This window comes from Erythrolamprus reginae, chromosome 1 (assembly GCF_031021105.1).
Source record: "Erythrolamprus reginae isolate rEryReg1 chromosome 1, rEryReg1.hap1, whole genome shotgun sequence".
NCBI lineage: Eukaryota > Metazoa > Chordata > Lepidosauria > Squamata > Dipsadidae > Erythrolamprus > Erythrolamprus reginae.
Window position 1 is genome coordinate 213,522,070 of NC_091950.1, and position 17,312 is coordinate 213,539,381.

Genomic DNA, 17,312 nt, shown 5'->3' on the forward strand with positions numbered 1-17,312 from the left:
AACCTGCTCTTAGGCTCCCTCCCGGGCAGGGGTAGGTTCTAACTTACCTTGCTGTCAGTTCACATCCTCTGGCACCACGTGGTCATGCGTATGCAAAATCCAACACATACACACCCCAAAAAAGCCAAAAACAAGATGGCAACCTCATTCACAGTGTCAGAAACTCAGCTTCTGCACAGGTGCAGAAGAAAAGAAACCCAGGGGGGAAAATCCCCTCCCCCACATTCCCAAAAATAAAAAAAAATCCCCCCACCCTAAAAAAAAGCTGAAAACAAGATGCAGTTTTTAATTTAAAAAAAATACCAAAAAAAGATGGCGGTGCTCACGGATCGGCACTGACCGAACCAGTTCTGTGACATCATTGGGACATCACCAGAGGGTTGCTGCTGGTTCAGGCAAATCGGGAGGAACTCACCTCTGTTCCCTGGGCTAGCTCAGCCTAGGCTGAAGCTTCCCAGAGCCCCTTCCTACAGTTAACTGTCCTCTGAAGAATGGAACCGTCCCACTCTCTTCCTTCTTGTTTCTTCTTCAGTTTAAGCTTAACAACTTTCCTATCGTGCAGTGGGCACCCTATTTTGCAATTCTCAGATTTTGTGCTAGGGAACAGCTGGCTGTTTTCCATTTTTTCTTCCAGAATGGCTCTTGCCCTTGCATTTCTTCCCTCTCTATTGAATAGGATGACTCACCATGTCTAGCGGTGGGATTAGCTGTCTTTACATACACGGACAGAAATGTTGTCAACTTACTAAAGGCAAAAACTCTTGTTATGCTGCCAAAGTTTATACCATGAGAAAGATATATTCTTCATGCATTGGTCAATTGTCCTAATTTACCTTAAACACCTAAAAACCTAATTCACCCTAAAACCATGCTAAAAAAAAAGAATTGTGTATTTGTTTGCCCAGATAGATTACATGTGGGCTTGTGTACACGTACTCATGCTTCAAAATCATTCAGTCATCAGTACAGTACATGTCATCATGATGATCTACTGCCCATCTACTGCCCATCTACTGCCCAGGTGTCTCATGATAGTCTCTGCTTTGCCTTCTTATGGTTCTTGACTTGAATTGCCATCAAACAGAAAAGTGCCCTCTTTATAATTGGACACCCAGGCCATAAACTAGAAAGAGAGAATCTCTGTTTTAAATAGATAAAACCTCAAAAGCCCCCCACTTTTCTTTTGTTTTGATTTTCTGGATTGTTTCCGCTTATCCTCTTTTTCTTTCGTCTCTGGCTGCGGGAGGTGTTGGAAATGCTAGCAGCCGAGAATTGACTGTTTGCAAAGCCTTTTTAAGCTTTGGCATCATTCCTTCCTGCTTTGAGCGGATCATGTAAGTGGTATTATTATTATTTTTCCCCATTTGTGATGCAAAAGAAACATTATTCTGCCCATCGTATATCACTCAGTAGATGAACAAATTTAGGAGGTGATCCACAATGGGCAAATATTTGAAAAATATGGGGGAACAGAAATTTACCAGTAAACCAATGATAGGGACAGTCTAACCATAATGAGGACTATTCCAAATATGGCAGTTTTAAAATGTTTGCTCTTTGAATGAAACACGCAAGAAGGGAAGAAAATAGCAGAAATTCAATTGTTTCACTGTACAGTATTTGGTGCTTGGAATTGGAATGAAACAAGGTTTGACGAAACACCTGCATGCTCAAAAATCAAGACAAAGTGAGTTAGGAAGGTAAAGATGCAGAAAATTATAATGGACTCTGAAAGAAATTGATAATATAGCATACAAGACCATTAAATCTTCTCGCAGTGCACCAATTTGCACATATTATTACAACGCTGCAACTGCGGAACTTTTTGACACATTGGCTTTTTTCCTCTGGGAGGTAGTAAGAAGAATTCACAAATGCTTTCTGAGCGAAGATTCATTATGGGCACGAACCATTAGGACCATTAAAACCTCTTCCCCCCCCCCTTCTAAAATCAGTACTAATTCAAATGTACTTCCACTACTGAATTAGAAAATGGAAGCGTACCGTATTAAATCTGGAAATGGAAAAAATATTTTCAGTGCTTTTCAGTATGTGTAGCTTCCTTCTGATTTAATTATGGCTAATAATTTGGAACATTAAAAAAAAAGCCTTCGCTGTGAATCACCCCCTACACACACATCTGCCTTTATGTATTATTTATGTAAATGTATCCTAAGTAGTCACTAATATTTAACTCAACTAATTGGAATAACCTTTATTTTCAGTCTGAATAAATAGGCAATTGATATTCTATTTTTTTTTTAATCTAAAGGTTGATGGGATTTTTTAAAAAAATCCTCATTTGAAATCAGTTTGGTTTTAGTTTGAAGAATTTGCTCTCAAGCCTTTTGATTAGGGGCAAAATGTTCCAGGGGAGAAATGCTCCCCTTTTGCTCGTGCCTGTCTCTTGGAGGGGAGCCAGTCGCAAAGGGAGCACAAGGCTCCGCCCTCCTGTCCAGACACCGCCATTTGGTTACTTTTACCCTCTGCACAGGCGCAAAAGTCTTTGTGCATGCGCAAAACACAAAATAATTCAAATGGCGGCATTTGGGCCGGTGGACAGGGCCTCATGCTCCCTTCACGGCCGGTTCTCTTACAACCAACAGGCACAAGCAAACAGGGAGCATTTCACCCCTGGAATGTTTTCTTGTAAAATGCCTACAGCTTGAGCAAAGCAGCCATCATATCATGCTCTCTCATTCTCTCTCCAGGGCCATTTTATATAAATAGGAAGGGGGTTTTTTTTGAGAATGCTTATCCTTGGTCATTTTTGACCCTGCAATATATTATTTGCTTGTGTGGATAATTCTCTGGGAATTGCATGAACCGCCAGGAGAAGATTCATATCATGGAAATGAATGAATTTCAAGCTTAGAGATTCACCAACACGAATTCCTTGTGTGTCCAATCACACTTGGCCAATAAAATTCTATGCTATGCTATGCTATGCTATGCTATACTATACTATACTATACTATATTATACTATACTATACCTTACTATACTTTTCGCTTGTTCATATCAGATGCCTGATATGAACAACCAACATGTTTTAAATGGAATTAGCCTAATATTGATGACAATAATAGCAGTTTATGGAAGAAATCATAGTTGGTTTTGCATCCATCCAAATGCATTATTTTTCCTGGGATTCAGAGGTACAAACTATATTGTGGTATTGCAATATTTTGTAAGTGGAGAATGCCACAATACTAAATTTTACTTGCTTGGATAATGGTTTGTTGAATCCGGCTTTCTGCTAAACAATATTTTAAAAAAAGATACGTCGTGTTCTTTTTATTTAGTTATCCATTTATTTATTAATTACATTTTTAAATCACTGCAATTGTACAGCTTTATGTAAAATATCCATAATATAATAACCATAAAAAAATAATAGTATTGAAGTATCTTAAAACTAGAACACAGAGAGAATTCCACTGCGGTATCTTAACTAGTTTTTAAAAACTTATTTCATATAAGTTTAGTATACAAGAAAATTTGAAATTTATGTTTTGTAGTTTGTTCAGCTAATTCTAATAGTAGTTGTCTACTTTGACCAAAAATATTGGGTTTCCAGGATCATAAGCAACATATGATTCATATTTGAATTAGAATTTATTCAATGGCTTGCTCATTTTAATGGCAAACCTCAGAGAAAAGCAGAGAAGGGAGACATTTTAAGAGTGACAGCCATTTTGAATTTCCTTAAATTAAAACCACCTCAGGGCAAAACACAATGGCAATTTTAGGAGGCAGATAAATTAGAGTCCCCTTTCTAAGATGGGTGTAATAACTGGCAAAATCCTTAAGGAATCAGGAAGATCCTTGATTCTTTTCCTTTCATCTATTTTTCTCTCATTTATACTGATACCATTGTAGGGAGAAGTTTAAAAAAAGAACCAATACTATTTCTTACTTTTTCCAAATTGCAGGGCAGATGAGAGAACATGGAAGAGATGCCAAATTGTACAGATGCTTGGATGAGGCATGTAAAAGCGGTAGAAAATCCTGCTAATTGCTCGTTTCCCCAAATCTGTCCCAAAGTGAAACAGGTTTTCTCAAATAGAAAAAAAAAGGCAATCGTTTTGCCGTTCCGTAATTTAAGTAAGGAAATAAAATGAAAGAGAAAACCCCATGTTTTCCCTTCTCTAAACATAAAATAAATGAGTGCCCGGGGTTCTGTTTCACAAGAAGATCAGGTGTTCACGGCTGGAGAGCTGACAGGAAAATTAAAAATATGCTTTTAGCACTTATTTTTGAGTCATATAGTTAACAAACATAATTCACAGCCACAGTATGTTTTAAAACAGGGTTGAAAATTTTGTGGAAGATATTTCCCTTAACAGCTGTTCTTAATGACTGCCAAGTGAAATAACTATGCTCAGAGCCCATAAACTTCCAAATATTAAACCATAGGTGCAAACCAAAGATACATAGTATTTGGATCCCAAGTGGGAAAGGTGGTTTGGATCCAGGATCAACATGATCGTTGTACCTGGCTGCGACACCCCAGAGAAATACTATGAAGCCCCAGGAAAATATGTGTGTTACTTGAAGGCATTACAGAGGTAGTAGGCTGCATCCCCTTGTAATCTCCTCCTGAGATTGCAGCATAAGCTCCAGCTTTACAATAAATTTCCAATAAAAATTGTAAATATGTCAGACAGTCCAACACATTCCAGAAATATCTGGAGTTTCTATGAAGAAAATTTTCCAGGCATGGTTCCTTTCAGATGTCCTAGATCTAAAGCCCCATCAACACTCCGCAGAATCATTATTCATCTTCTCTAGTAGACTTCTCTTAGTTCTTCAGTGATGTCAAGAGGCATTCTTCACACATGGGCAAACTATTCATACTCTCAACTCACCTGGCACAAGAAGCAAGCACATTTAACTATAATAATGGAATGAGCTTCCTAGAATAATTTTCTCAAAACTTCTTACAATCCACTACGACTGGAGGAAGGAGCAGGGATTCCTCAGGAGTGGTATTTATATACAGTAGTTCTGAATTCACGAATATAAATATAAACAGAAAAACAAATACAGTGCCAGGGCCATCCAAATGGCTGTTTTGGGGGTCCTCTGTTTCTTTGCTTCTGAAAACAGAACTACACATTCCTGTTTCCCAGCAAGTTGCTTAAGAAACCAGCAGATTATGGGAAAAGCAGCTCCTCAGAACAATAGGTGATGTTTCTTCTTTGCTTGGGAAAAACTGTGTTTCATGAAAGAAGTTCCAAAACTTTTACAGTGTATCGCATATACGTATTTGAAATTCCGACCTGGCATTTTCACCAGCTTTATCTGAAAAGGCCCAACTGCTTAACCAAGCACAAGATGCAATAAATTCAAGATGCTCACCCTGAGATAGCTGAGGCAGTGACCTTTCTTCCTAGAAACCATTTTTGGCAAGGGAACTGTACTATCTAACAGGCAAATGCAACATTATAACTTCCTGCATTTTGCGATTAGTTTCTCCCAGGGAACAGAATAAAGTAATTGCAACATTTTGCTTGGCATACCTATCTTGTTCTAGGTCAAAAGATACTCTCTCCGTGTTCTTTCCCTAACAACATGAAGTGGGAGTTTTATCTGTTGAGCATTATCTGGTTGGAAATGAACAGAAGCCAAGAGAGTGACAGAAGTCTACAGGAATGAGCAGATAATGTAGGTAGCAACTTCAAAAATAGCCTTAAACTTGCTGGAAAATTCTAGGCTCCAAAGCTGTGCAAGCCCTAACATTAGGTCGTTGATGTAATGTGCCATGCAGAACTAGGTTTACATAAAAGCAGATGAACAAGATGAGAACTTCGCTCTTTTGTAGTCCATTTATTTGGTGGAAAATACTTCTAGCATGTTTTTCTTTCCTTGGGCTGCAGAAATTATACAGGTAGTCTTCACTTAGTGACTGTTCAAACTTACAACAGCACTGAAAAAGTGACATGACTATTTTTCACTAATGACCATTGCAGCAATCCTATGATTATGTGATTTACAGTCAGCTGCTTGACAACTGATTTATTATGATAGTTGCAGCGTCCCAGGGTCACGCAATCCCCATTTGTGACTTTCTGACAAGCAAAAGTCAGATAAGGAAACCAGATTCACTTAACATCTGTATTACTAATTTAACAGCTAAAGTGATTCACTTAACAAATGGGGCAAGAAAAATGTAAAATGGGGCAAAACTGACTTAACAAATTTCTCACTTAGCAACATCAATTTTGGACTTAATTGTGGTCGTAAGTTAAAAACTTCCTCTGGTTACTTTTCATGCCACACTAGTGAAGCATTACTACTCTGAAATCTTTTGCTGAATAACTGAGATGGAAGAGATCCTTGAGGTCTTCTAGTCCAATCCCCTACTCAAGCAGGGAACTTTGTACCATTTCAGTCTCTTCTTATTAAAAGCCTCCAGTGAGGGAGCTCACACAACTTCTGGAGGCAAGTTGTTCTACTGATTGATTGTTCTTTCAGGAGATTTCTCCTTAGTTCTAGGTTGATTCTCTCTTTAATTGGTTTCCATCCATTGCTTCTTGTCCTGCCTTCAGGGGCCTTGGTAAAAGTAGTATATTTCCTCTTCACATTTATCATCTCTTTCCATTTATAGCTTCGTTTCTCCTTAACAGTGGCAGAATTTTCTCCAAATCAGTATCACAGTTTTAATACATCTGGCCTTGGTAAAAGCCAGCTTTCTTTTGAACCTTCCTTGTGGCAGAGAGTTTCAAAATACAGTACACTTATTATTATTTTTTTATGTGATTGCCCTGCTTGAATTCCTAAGTGGAAAAGAAGAGCCATTATACACCTTTTATTTCTTATATTCTATTTTGCCACAATTCCTTCCAAACATAAGAAGGCTCAAAATGGCTTCCTCCCATTTTGATTCTGTATCATCTTTCATTTTCAACATTTTAGAAGTTTTATCTGTACTGCAGAACTAGTTTAATAATTATTTTGTTGCTTGGTGAGGGGCTTTGCTTCTATAATACTCAATTTAAAGAAAAATAGAGCATGTTATCCTGTGGACAACTTTATTTATCTTTTCCCCAATAAACATTCATTCCCAAAACCAAGGTTATTCTCATAGAAATATTGAGCCTTTGGAATAATGCTAATCTCAACTCAAGATGTAGTTTTAAAAAGATCCCCATAAACTCAACTCTTTTTGTATAAGAACACTGTAAAAATATTGAGGAAATTTGAGGATGTTGATTAATAAAAAACGTGCAATTCAACCATCCTCCATCATTATTCAGTGATTGCACTTAAGTTTTATATTTCTATGTTTTTTTCTGTTCTGGATTGTTCTGCATGCCCAACTCATATTCGCATCTTGGCACAAGTATCCATAACTCTCCCAATATATGTACAGGAATATTCTAAATTGTTCAAGGTTCCATTATTGTTAAGCCTAAATTGATTCCATTGTATTCTGCCACAAAAATTTTCAACAGTGGTTGGCTAATTTAGAATCTTCAAGGAGCTGATGACAACAGAGTGTTACTCACCTTTTTTTTCATCTTGAAACTATAAAGAAAAAAACCCCAAGAAACAAAGAATAAATTAATATGCCCAGTTTTATTGTGTCGAATGTGGCAAAAATTAGAAGAGAATGCAAATGTTTCAAGGTCAAATTCATATGGTGTTTATCTTCTTTTCTCTTTAAATTATTGGAGATAGACTCTTTATGTTCTAATTATAAGTAAAGGAAAATTTGTTTATGGCCATTGATTAGCCTCAAATAGAATTGCAAAATACAAAAAAGCACCATCAATAATAATCTGACAAATGGGTGGGAAGAGATAAATAGTATTGGCCTACCCCTATGATTTCTTCCAACCCCTGGGCCACAAAGAACCTGTTAGGAACTGGGCCATGCAAATGAGTGAACCTTTATCTGTGCCTGCACTGGATCTAGATAGCATAAGAAACAGCCACTGCCACTCTGAGGAAAAATTGTTTTTCCCTAAATTGATCCCTGGTACAAAAAAGGTTGGGATAGCTCTCCTTGAGATCTGCACATATTTAAAAATGATGTTGGTATTCAGTTTTACTTTTGGTTGTCTTCAACAGGGACATGTGGATGATAGAAGATGGTACCTTCCAGATGTGTATAGACAGTACTATTCTGGGAGGGCAATTTCAGTCCTTGATGACTGTCACCTATCAATACCTAGTCTACGGAGAGGGGTGGCATACAAATCTAATAAATAAAATAAATAAAATACCACATGTTGATGCAGCCCATGCCAGATAGAAGGTTGTAGTCCAAAATAACTAAAGAGCCAGAACTGGAGAAAGTTCTATGTATAATATTGATGTTCTGATAAATCAATGTTTTGTCTTTATAAAATTCAGATGCATAACTACTTATAATTAGTTTTGAGATCGAAGTTCTGTTTGCAACCTATTTTGAACAATGCAGGTCTGGGAAAGGAAAACCAGTTAATCTGAAAAAGTACATAAGGAAATTCATTTGACACAAGCCCACATATCTCAAAGTAAAGATTATACTTCTCCGGTCAAAAAAATGCACTTATTTTAAGCAAGTTCTAAATTCTGACACTCAATTTGGCAAGTCAATGCTACATCTGTTGCAGAAGCAAAAATCAAGAGCAATTTGTACCATTCTGAATTATTTCTTTGGGGAATAATGCCTTGGTAGAAAAGTAATCCTGAATGTATATCAGAAAAGTATGGCAAGTTGGATCTAGTACTAAGAGAATGGGAAACAATGTTCCCAAGTGCTTAACTCATGTCCACCAACCCCATCTGTTCATTTCATATCCTGCGTTAAGCAAGGAATTTTGGGTAACTGTTGAACATTTATACTGACATATTGTTGATTGAAGTTCAACCTAACAGGAGAGGATTTCTGTTTCAGAAGAAAGGGGGTGAAAGGGAAATTGGAAGTGATCCTGCATCCTGTTTTTAATAATGTTAAGAAATTGGCACGATTACAACTGCACTATTCTCTAATAGCAATGTTGTCTAAAATGTATTTTATTCTAATAGTAGATGACAGCTCATAAACTCATTACTTTTACGCAGTATAAAAGAACAATTCCATAGGAAGTAAGTGATTGTTACTGGTTGAATATACTGTGGCACAAAAACAACTTCCTTTACCTCATTATCCCAAAGAAAAAAATATTGATGTTATTCAGGGCTGTGCCTTGTTTATCAAGTCTATGTCTTGTGAAGCTTGAATAAACACATATCAACTCTTTACAGGAAGAAAATGAAATCCCTGCCAGCGTATTTGTGAAAGAGCCTGTTCCCAGTATTACTGATGGGAAGGAAGAGCCTGTCGATGAGAACAAAACCTTGGAAGAAACCTTGCATACTGTGGAATTATCCTCAGAGGATGAGATGCCCCATGATGACCTTGCAGAAGACAGCATGGATGAGAAAATAGAGGAGACCAGAGCTGAGAAAATCAAGAGATCAAGCCTTAAAAAGGTTGACAGCCTGAAGAAAGCATTTTCCCGCCAAAACATTGAAAAGAAGATGAACAAGATCGGCACCAAGATTGTCTCACCTGAACGGAGAGAGAAGATCAAGAAGTCTTTCACCCCTAACCATCAGAAGTCTTCTTCATCAAAAAGCTCATCTTTCAAGGTCTCTCCCCTGACATTCAATGTGAAGAAAGTCCGTGATGGAGACACATCTATAGAAGTGGAAGATAAGCCAGCGGAAGCGTCCGGCAGTGAGCATGCAGCCAGTGAAGAGACCACCTTTATTTTAGATCCAGCCTCTTCTATTTCTCCAGTGGAAGAAGGAAAAGCCTTTGCTGATTCCTTGGAAAGAGAGTCGGGGAGCGAAGGAGAGGTGATGATCAACAACAACATTGAGCTTGCAATTGTTGAAGAAAATGATGACTATAGAGCTTCATTAGAAATCCGACAAGAACTTTTTGAGGAAAGAAACAAGCCAACCAGTGAAGAAATGGAATATTCTGAAGAATCCAATCAAGCAGCTGTCCTCCACGTAAACCAAACAGCGTAAATTGCCTGTGTCCTTTCCACAAATGATATTTTTAACTATATCAGTGACCAGAATATGTCTGGTATACTATAAATGTGGGGTCTAATAGTGCATCACAGTGGAATTGTGGGTTTTAAAGCATAGATTTCCTTACAAAACTGTTTTGTTCACACCGTTAGAATTGACTCCCACAGTCAAAAGTAGGGCTGTTCTCCAAACAACACAAAAGCAGATTTCTTGGCATTTCCTGAGCAGTTCTAACCTCTTTCCATCACCACCTCAATCTTCTTCCTACTTTCTAATGCTTCTTCACTTTACCTAAAATGTGTTTTTATAAAAGTGTCCCAAGACAATTAGGCCATTTGATAAAAGGCACTACACAGTCTCATTTAAACTGTAGTTAAGAATATAAGCAGTGCCCTGCTTGATCAGACCCCTTTGCCCAGTCTAGACCAGCAGAATGTTCTCTGGCCAACCTACTGCATAAGGAAGCTCATTTGTCTGTTTGCCTCCCAGCAGATTCAGGGAGATCACACTGCCATCAATTCCTTGATCCCCAAGAATTGATCCAACCTTTTTTTCCTTTTTTTTAAGCCAAGCAAGCTGGTAACCAGCACTGCATCTCATGGTACTGAATTCCAAAGTGTAATTATGGGTTGTGTAAAAACAAAAACAAAAAAACCCCAGTCCTTTGGTCAGTCCTGAGTCTTCCGATATATTCAATTTGGTTCTAGTATTTTGGGAAGAGAAAAATAGCTTTTCCTTGTCCATTTTCCTTGTAATTTCATAGTTAGAGTTATTGAAGATTGGCAAAGATACATGACCCTCATCCCCATCTACAATCAGCTCTCAGTGGAGAAGGCATGACTATTAAATGGTGCAAGAATGATCTTATTTTTTCAAACACAGATTCCATGTTTTCTTCAATCTAGACTGTGAGCCTGCATTGAAAAGACACTTTCCTGCATTCTGCTTGGCTTGGAGAAACTGTCTCTTTTGGAGAGAACTGTGAAATCCATTGCCGTATCCTCTTTGCCTGTTAACTTTCTCCTACTAACTGCTTTTTAAGTTGCAATCCAATTATAAGCTAAACTCTTTCCCATCTATGCAATTCATCACCTTTTCCTAACCTATGGAATTCTCAAAGTTTGTAATTTCCATTCTTGATGTGCTGTGACTATCCCAGCACAAAGTAAGAGTGAAGTTCATGTGACAAGAGCTGATACTGAAAATGCAGCAGTGAATTACTGAAAAGTACAGCTTGTGACAATATACTTTATACACACTATGTGCAGATGCACTGGAAAAGATATTTTTAGCATATACAATTGATTTGAGAAACAAATTACTGTGAGGTGGCTGTACCTCAACAAAAATGAAAATGGGATTTTTGCTTCCTTATCGCTATTCGGCCCCTTAGTTAATTAATAACTGTTGATACAGAACAATTAGGCAGTTGAGTTTTCTGCCTAAAAGTGTCTGCATCAGCCTATTTTGTTTTAACTGATGTTGAGAACATTTCTTTATTCACCTCAGCTTCTTGCAAAATGAATTTTAGATTTGTTTTGTCCTTTCAAATAAAATGAAATTAAGCTCTTGTGAAGCTACATGTAGTCCTCGAGTTACAAGAGTTCATTTAGTGACCATTCAAAGTTGTAACAGCACTGAAAAAAGTGACTTATGACCGTCTTTCACACTTACAATCGTTGCAGGATCCTCGTGATCAGGATCAAAATTCAAATGTTTGGCAACTGATTCTTAATTATGACGGTTGCAGTGTCCTGGGGTCATGTGGCCACTTTTTGCAACCTCTTGACAAGCAAAAGTTAATGGGGAAGCCAGATTCACTTAACTGTGTTTACTAACTTAACTGCAGTGAATCACTTAACAACTGTGGGCAGAAAGGTGTAAGTGTGGCAAAACTCAGTTTAGCAACTTTCTCGCTTAGCAACAGAAATTTTGGCCTCAATAATGGTCGTAGGTTGAGGACTACCTGTACATTGCAGTCTTATAGCTTATCTTCTGAAGTAAATCCCACCAAGTCTGCTTGGGCTTACCTTCAGATGACTACATGTAAGATTACAGCCATAGTGTAGTAATGAAGTAATAGTAGTAATCAAAGGTAATATATGTTAAGATTTATTGTAGATTCCCCCCCCCATGTGTACCTTCCCATCATGGAACAGCATCCCCCCCCCAATTGGGAGGAAAAAGCAATAAGTGAAGCAATAAGATACATGTCTAGACATAAAACTGTGACATCAGTAAGATGCATATCTTGTCTTAGTGTCTAAATTGAAAATAACATGGTATGGTTAGGGAGTGTGTGTTCACTGCAGAACCTGATGGTCTACAACTCTCATTAGACCCAATCAGAATAGTCAGTGATTGGGATTGATGGGAGAATATCTTCTATGTTATCCCCAACTGACATAGGGCAAAATATGTTGAGGAACACACACACACATGCAGGCCAATAGGATCTCTTACTTCCTCACCTAGTTCCAACATAATATTCCAAATGAGGAGGAGATCCTAGTTGAGAATGTTGCATGTACTGTTTTGCTCATGTGCCAAGACTGGCATGCTGCATGAGCAAAGGAACAAGGAGCATTCCTTCTTCCATACATGCACCCTGTATGTCCCAGGTCAGATGGTACCATATCCTAAGTCAGCAGGGATATTCTGATACAAAAGAATCCCCTCGTGGTTCTCCCCAAGCATAGCAAATTGCTTCCCTTTCAGGAAAGCCGGGCTGTTCCTGTGAGGTGCCATGTTGCTTCACAACTATTATGGAAGGCAACGTAGGTGATGGGTGGGGTAGCAGACCGAGCAAACCTACAATGGAATGTCTGTCTAGGTGCTTAGGATAACTTACTTGCTTCTGTTCCATGCAGCCTTAAGTTGATCATTAATGTATATAGATATATATGTTTTATGTTAGATTTATTTTAAGAGAGAATACATTTAAAAGAATAAAGAAAAACATTATTTGCTTAATAATAAAAACAATTATGTTTTAAATGGCCAAAGGGAGATAGAGGGATATATATATATTGTAATCTAAGTAGTTCATAGAAATAAATGATCAAATAGTGATCTATGCACCAAACTACTGTATTTAAGAGTGTAGGGTGAGAGATGGCTTGGTATATCGCAAGATGGTCAAAATGAAAGTTCAAAGAATATATAATAAAATAAGAGAGGAGCTAGGATAGTAGGATACATACTTAAGTAGCCCAAATATATTATCCAGGGAAGATACATTTCTATTCTGGGTCTGCACAGTGTTAAAGAGAATACTGTTTTGAAAAGTGTATCCATGTAAGTGTATGTTACAAAAAAAGATCACAGTTCCCATCAGCAATACGAACCTTACCTTCTTTGTTTGCTATGGGTGTTTAAGTGTGCATAGCCACACAGATTAATGCCCAAATGTGGAATATATATAGATCATCTAGGAATTGTCCAACAGTATGAAATAATCCTATTGAATATTGGGAGTGCCCATCATACTATCATTTTAATAATCTTTCTTTTATTTTTAATATTCATCAGAAGCACAAAGGATTATTAACATCACCTGGTCATTTCTGTGTGGTATGAATGTTCCATGTAATGTGTAGAATATGTGCTTGGATTAGACATATGAAAACAGTTCTAAAAATGGAACAAATTATTCAATTTTTAGCTGGTGATATCAGATGATTTGATGCCACATTGGCATTTTTGTTGGAGATTTTATAAAAATATTGATTTGAGTGATAAAAGGCAATGAGTGTGATTCTGCATGGATTTCTTCTGTGTAAAACAAATATCAACTCTGCCTATGGGCAGTGATGTTTCATTTCAGGAGGGTTTTGCATGTGAAAATGTCCCACTGGACAGGATGGGGATGTTGCATCCACCACCTTGGGCATCCTGCAATACATAGTAGATTTCACAGTCATGTAGAAGCTAGAATTTCTGCATATGTAAGGCATTGTGACCAAACTATTCAGAAGTGAAAGTGCATTCCTACAACATGTATTCATTCTATTTGAATTTTTCATTCCTCTTAATCAGAAGTATAATCCAGAAATATATAAGTGCCTGACAATTGTGTATCAATCTATCTATATATATATACATATACATTACATAATAATATTCCCATTTTAATATTGATAACATTTGCATAAAGTGCACTAGCAATTTGTGGGTTTCCCCCAATATATTTAAAGCTGCAATTTTATTTCAAAAAGTTTTTAAGAGACTATATCTATGTTAGTAAGCAATTCCAAATGAAGTATCTCATAAAATCATTTAATGTGTCACTGGATGTTGATCACAGTTTATTTCCAAGGAGGAAATTTTTTTGACAGTTAAACTTTTTTTAAATAATTTCAATATTATGAGAGTTACAATCAATAGAAATAACTGCAATATAATCACACATTTGCCTTCATTTGATTTAATATTGATGCCTGTTACTAACTACAGATGTGTCCAGTTAAATAAAAAGCAAACTGAGTTACATTGTATTTGTCTGACAAAGTTATTGCAAAACAAGGGAAGAAAAACATCCAATGTAGAAGTAGACATTAAATACATTTTTTTTTCTATGCTGTTTTTAAAAACAACAAAATGCAAATAACATCAGCTTTTGGTTGTCAAGACAACCCCAGTTTCTTCGGAGTTTTGAGGTGTCTAGTGTGCTGCTGTTTTCCAGATGCATATTTTTTCTGAGATTTATTATTTTTATTCAAGCTTCCCTGGGTTTGTAAGAGAGAGTGTCAAAAGCACATGGATGGAAGTGACATCTTATACTCACTTTTTTCAGAATCTGTGTCTTGTGCAAAGCTTTAAGTAAACAGAACAATCAGGGAACAAAATTGTCAGCCTTTTATAAATAGCTGATTGGTTAAGCAAAAAGCAAAGAGTAAGAATAAATGAGGAATTTTCTCAATGGAAGAAAGGAAAAAGTGGAGCCCCTCAGGAGCCTGTTTAACTTGTTTTAAAGTTATCTTGCTTTGAGAGCAAGCAGTGAGCTAGCCAAGTTTGTGGACAATGCCAAATGAATCAAGAGTAGGTAAAAACAATTATTGTGAACAGCTCCTGAAGAATATCTTGGAGGAATGGTCAATTTGGCAATTTTTGAAAAGATGCACAGTGGAGAGAGAGAGAGAAAAGCCTCCTACTTTCACATATCTACTGATGGGGTCTTAGTTACCTTCTAACATATTGGAAGGTATTGCATAGATTTTGTACAGAGGTCAGTGAAGATGTTTACTAAGAGGGCTGATTTGCAAAACTGGCCTGTCCCAGTGTTTGTATAGGCTGCAAGTATTTCTCAAAGGTTGCAGCCATCAAATTGTCCAGACAGAACATCACTATAGCCAAAGTTAGAGCATAGGGTTGAACTTCAGACAGATTTCTTAATTCTTAAGGGATGTCTAATGCAATCAGCTGACAAATTCCATGCTTTGCTAATTTCATGCTAAAAAATACTAGGAAATTGATTGCTCCAACAGAGTGGGCATGCTTCTAATCTCCTCTCTGAAACAGAGATCTAGAGAAGGGGCCTTCTCTATTGCAGTGGTTCTCCAATGGAACAGCATTCTCCCTGCACACACACACACCCCAAAAGAATGATCTTGACACTCCTAATCTTTCATAAGGCTTTGAAAACTTGACTCTTTCTCTAAGCATTGGCCCAAAATGTTAACCTGCTCCATCAAGTTAAGAGAATGACTGATGTCCTCTGATGTATTAGGTTTTTCATTTGGGTATTTTTGTATTTGTTTTTAATTCAATATTAGCCATTGAGAATCCCCAATATGAGTTGAATGTCTGGAGAGAAGGAGGAGGAGAGAAATATTCTGATCAAAATTTCTTAGCTCTATTCACATTTTTAATGCTGCATACAGTTCTAGTTGTCATATTTGAAGAAAGTGTAATGGAACTGGAAAATGTGTATAAAAAGACAAAGCAATTGACTGTCTCAAACTCTTTATGAAGAAAGGCTAGAATATTTGGAACCTTTAAGCTTAGAAAAAACAGAAGAGAGTTAGACATGATTAGGGATTATAGAAGCCTGAATGGGGTGTAGCACAAAGTAAATGGATTAATGAAGAAATACAGTACTTATCTTGTTTCAAAACATCAGAACTAGTTATCTAAAGGAACTTATAGAGAATGAGATAAAAACACTTTATATGTTATATAATTGACTTAGGAATTTGAGTATAAGGAGGGAGAGAGGGCGGAAAGGGGGGGGGAGGAAGGAAGGAAGGATTCAGAAGAATGACCTTTAGACCAAAAATAGCAGATAGAGGATGTACATTGTCATTTTTGTCTTTCCTTGTGGGGTTTTTCTAATGAAATTTAAATGGGAGGTGGGGAGAAAGCAAGTAGAAATTAGTTAAGCTTCCTCTATTTCCCCACCCCCAGTTCTATCACTGTTAAAATATTTCTCTAGCTCCTTTTCACAGAAAGAAAAACAAAGCCTCATGAGACACGGTGCAGTGCAAGTCTTTTGCTCAATCATGATTCTGACAGTGTGCCAATCACTGTTTTCTCTGCTTAAACTACTCCAAAGAATTGTTTTGTGGTTAAAGTACAGGGTTCCATTTACCATCCTGCATTCTCTAAAAGCAGTGTTTCTCAACCTTGGCAATTCTAAGATATGTGGACTTCAACTGCATGCTGGCTGGGGAACTCTGGAAGTTAAAGTCCACATATCTTAGAATTGCCAAGATTGAGAAATACAGCTCTAAAGCAAGGCATTGAGACTCCATTACCCATTTTCCTATTACAATGCAGCATAGCTGAGATTTTAATGCCTTTTTTCCCCTTTGCCTCTTCACTAAGGAAGAAAAGGAGAGAAAAATGAGCTTGCTTTAGCAATCACAGCCCTGCTTCTCAAAGGTAACTCTCCGAAGCACTTTGCCTGTTCTGATACATGTGATTGTTCAATCCGCATTTTTTATTATGTTGCACCAGACTTCTAAATACAGTACCTTATGGAGATCTTCGGGCAGAAATGTATTGAAGTGGATGTTCTGTTTATTCTCACAGATGCACTAGTGTCGTAGAGAGTACCACATAGTCTTTAGAAGACTTAATTTTACTGACAGGGCAAAGCACATATGTTTAACCTTCATGGGATAGCTGTCAACATCCAGCAGCACTTGTTGGGGAATTGAAAATCATGTTTGTATTTCACTCTCAGCTATGCCTGCATTGTTTATGTACTTGCAAGCTTAAAATCAAGCAATGCCGCCATCGGAGAAATGGCAGTCAACAGACCTATTTTATTGGGCATTTCATAGACACTT

The 17,312-nt window shown here is 37.3% G+C and overlaps 1 protein-coding gene across 1 annotated transcript in view; it reads left to right on the forward strand.

The window, feature by feature from the left end:
* Positions 1–14,511, forward strand: part of CAVIN2 (caveolae associated protein 2) — a 28,693-nt gene extending 14,182 nt beyond the window's left edge. Inside the window, exon 2 of the mRNA XM_070732148.1 lies at positions 9,241–14,511. Within this exon, the coding sequence (XP_070588249.1) occupies positions 9,241–10,014 (774 nt within the window). The 3' untranslated portion in view covers positions 10,015–14,511. The remainder of the gene's footprint in view (positions 1–9,240) is intronic.
* Positions 14,512–17,312: the final 2,801 nt, after the last annotated feature.